The 1,428-nt window shown below is 36.8% G+C and overlaps 1 protein-coding gene across 1 annotated transcript; it reads left to right on the forward strand.

Annotated features, from left to right (window-relative positions):
* The first annotated feature begins 215 nt into the window (after window positions 1–215).
* On the forward strand, window positions 216–1,136 carry LOC141167553 (olfactory receptor 11A1-like). The gene has a single exon (XM_073654943.1). It carries the CDS (start codon window positions 216–218, stop codon window positions 1,134–1,136), a length of 921 nt encoding a protein of 306 aa, XP_073511044.1.
* Window positions 1,137–1,428: the final 292 nt, after the last annotated feature.

The raw sequence follows: 1,428 nt of genomic DNA on the forward strand, positions 1-1,428 counted from the left end.
GATTGGCATATTGTTCAAGGAGTTTAAGGCCAATTACAGCAATAATATGGAGCTATAGCTGGACGCTGAGGATGGGGTAAAGCATGGATTGACCTCTTTGTTATATGTCATGTTGAGAAACTTATTTAGTAATTAAAGAAGTATTCTACTTATAACTAAGACAAAATAATAAATACATTCATTCATTGATTCATTTATTTTATTTTCTTTTCCAGATGTTTGTGACAAGGAATATCACCTCCATTATTCTTCTAGGATTTTCTAATCTTCAAAACTTCAAATTTCTGTTCTTCTCCCTCCTGGGTGTCTTATACTGTGGTGTAATGATTGGAAACCTTCTTATCATGGTCTTATATTTAGTGAGTAAAACCCTCCAGTCCCCCATGTACTTCTTTATTACACAGCTGTCATTGTGTGACGTCCTGCTCTCTACAGATATTGTCCCCGTCCTCCTTCACACTGTGTTATATGGACGGAGCATTATGACTTTTGCTGGCTGCATCGTGCAGTTTTATCTCTTTGCTAGTTCCGAGGGGTCAGAATGTCTTCTTCTGTCAGTGATGTCTTATGACCGGTATCTGGCCATCTGTAATCCCCTCCGTTATAACTCTATCATGAGTCATACATTTTGTGTTGCATTAGTATTTATAATTTGGTTGATGATTTTTTTGATAATGCTGCTTCAAATAACTTTGATTTATAATCTGTATTTCTGCGGACCACATATTATTGACCATTTCTACTGTGACCGAGAACCCATACTGCAGCTCTCCTGCTCTGATTTAACCATCATTCATACCCAAAATAGTATTTTTGGATACATCTTTGTATTTTTACCTTTTAATATAATAGTGATGTCCTATATATATATTGCCGTCACCATTCTGAAGATCCCATCCAACACCGGTAGACAAAAAGCCTTCTCCACCTGTAGCTCCCACCTCATTGTGGTTTCCTTATTTTATGGGACATTAATCATTGTTTATCTGTTTCCAACAAGAGGACAATCCCAGACCATGAGTAAGGTCTTATCTCTGGTTTATACTGTGCTGACCCCACTGCTTAATCCTATTATATACACCCTAAAGAACAAGGACTTTAAAGAAGCTTTACATAAAATTAAGCATGTATTTTAATCTTAACATGAATTCTCATAAAAGAAAATATATAATGGAGACTCTGGAACCCAATAATTATGGCTGCAAAGAGTTCCTGGTCTACAAAGTCTAATTCAAAGGCTAAACTAAACTTTCTAAGAAGCAGAAGCCATCCACTGGTTCTACCTCATTCTCCCAAGCATTGCTACAGCCTCCTTTCTCTGACCAATGGTTTATATCAACCAACTACACAGCTTCCCATTTGGACAAGGCTACACAGGATCTACTCTAGAAGAAAGAAAACTCTCTATTCAATGACACCTAAAAGTAA

The sequence above is a fragment of the Phyllobates terribilis genome, unplaced genomic scaffold (genome assembly GCF_046119375.1).
Source record: "Phyllobates terribilis strain yellow unplaced genomic scaffold, ASM4611937v1 Scaffold_11__3_contigs__length_659146591, whole genome shotgun sequence".
Taxonomy (NCBI): Eukaryota; Metazoa; Chordata; class Amphibia; order Anura; family Dendrobatidae; genus Phyllobates; species Phyllobates terribilis.

Excerpts from the sequence above, each read along its gene's own strand:
- LOC141167553 (XM_073654943.1), top strand. The coding sequence starts at position 216 with ATGTTTGTGACAAGGAATATCACCTCCATTATTCTTCTAGGATTTTCT.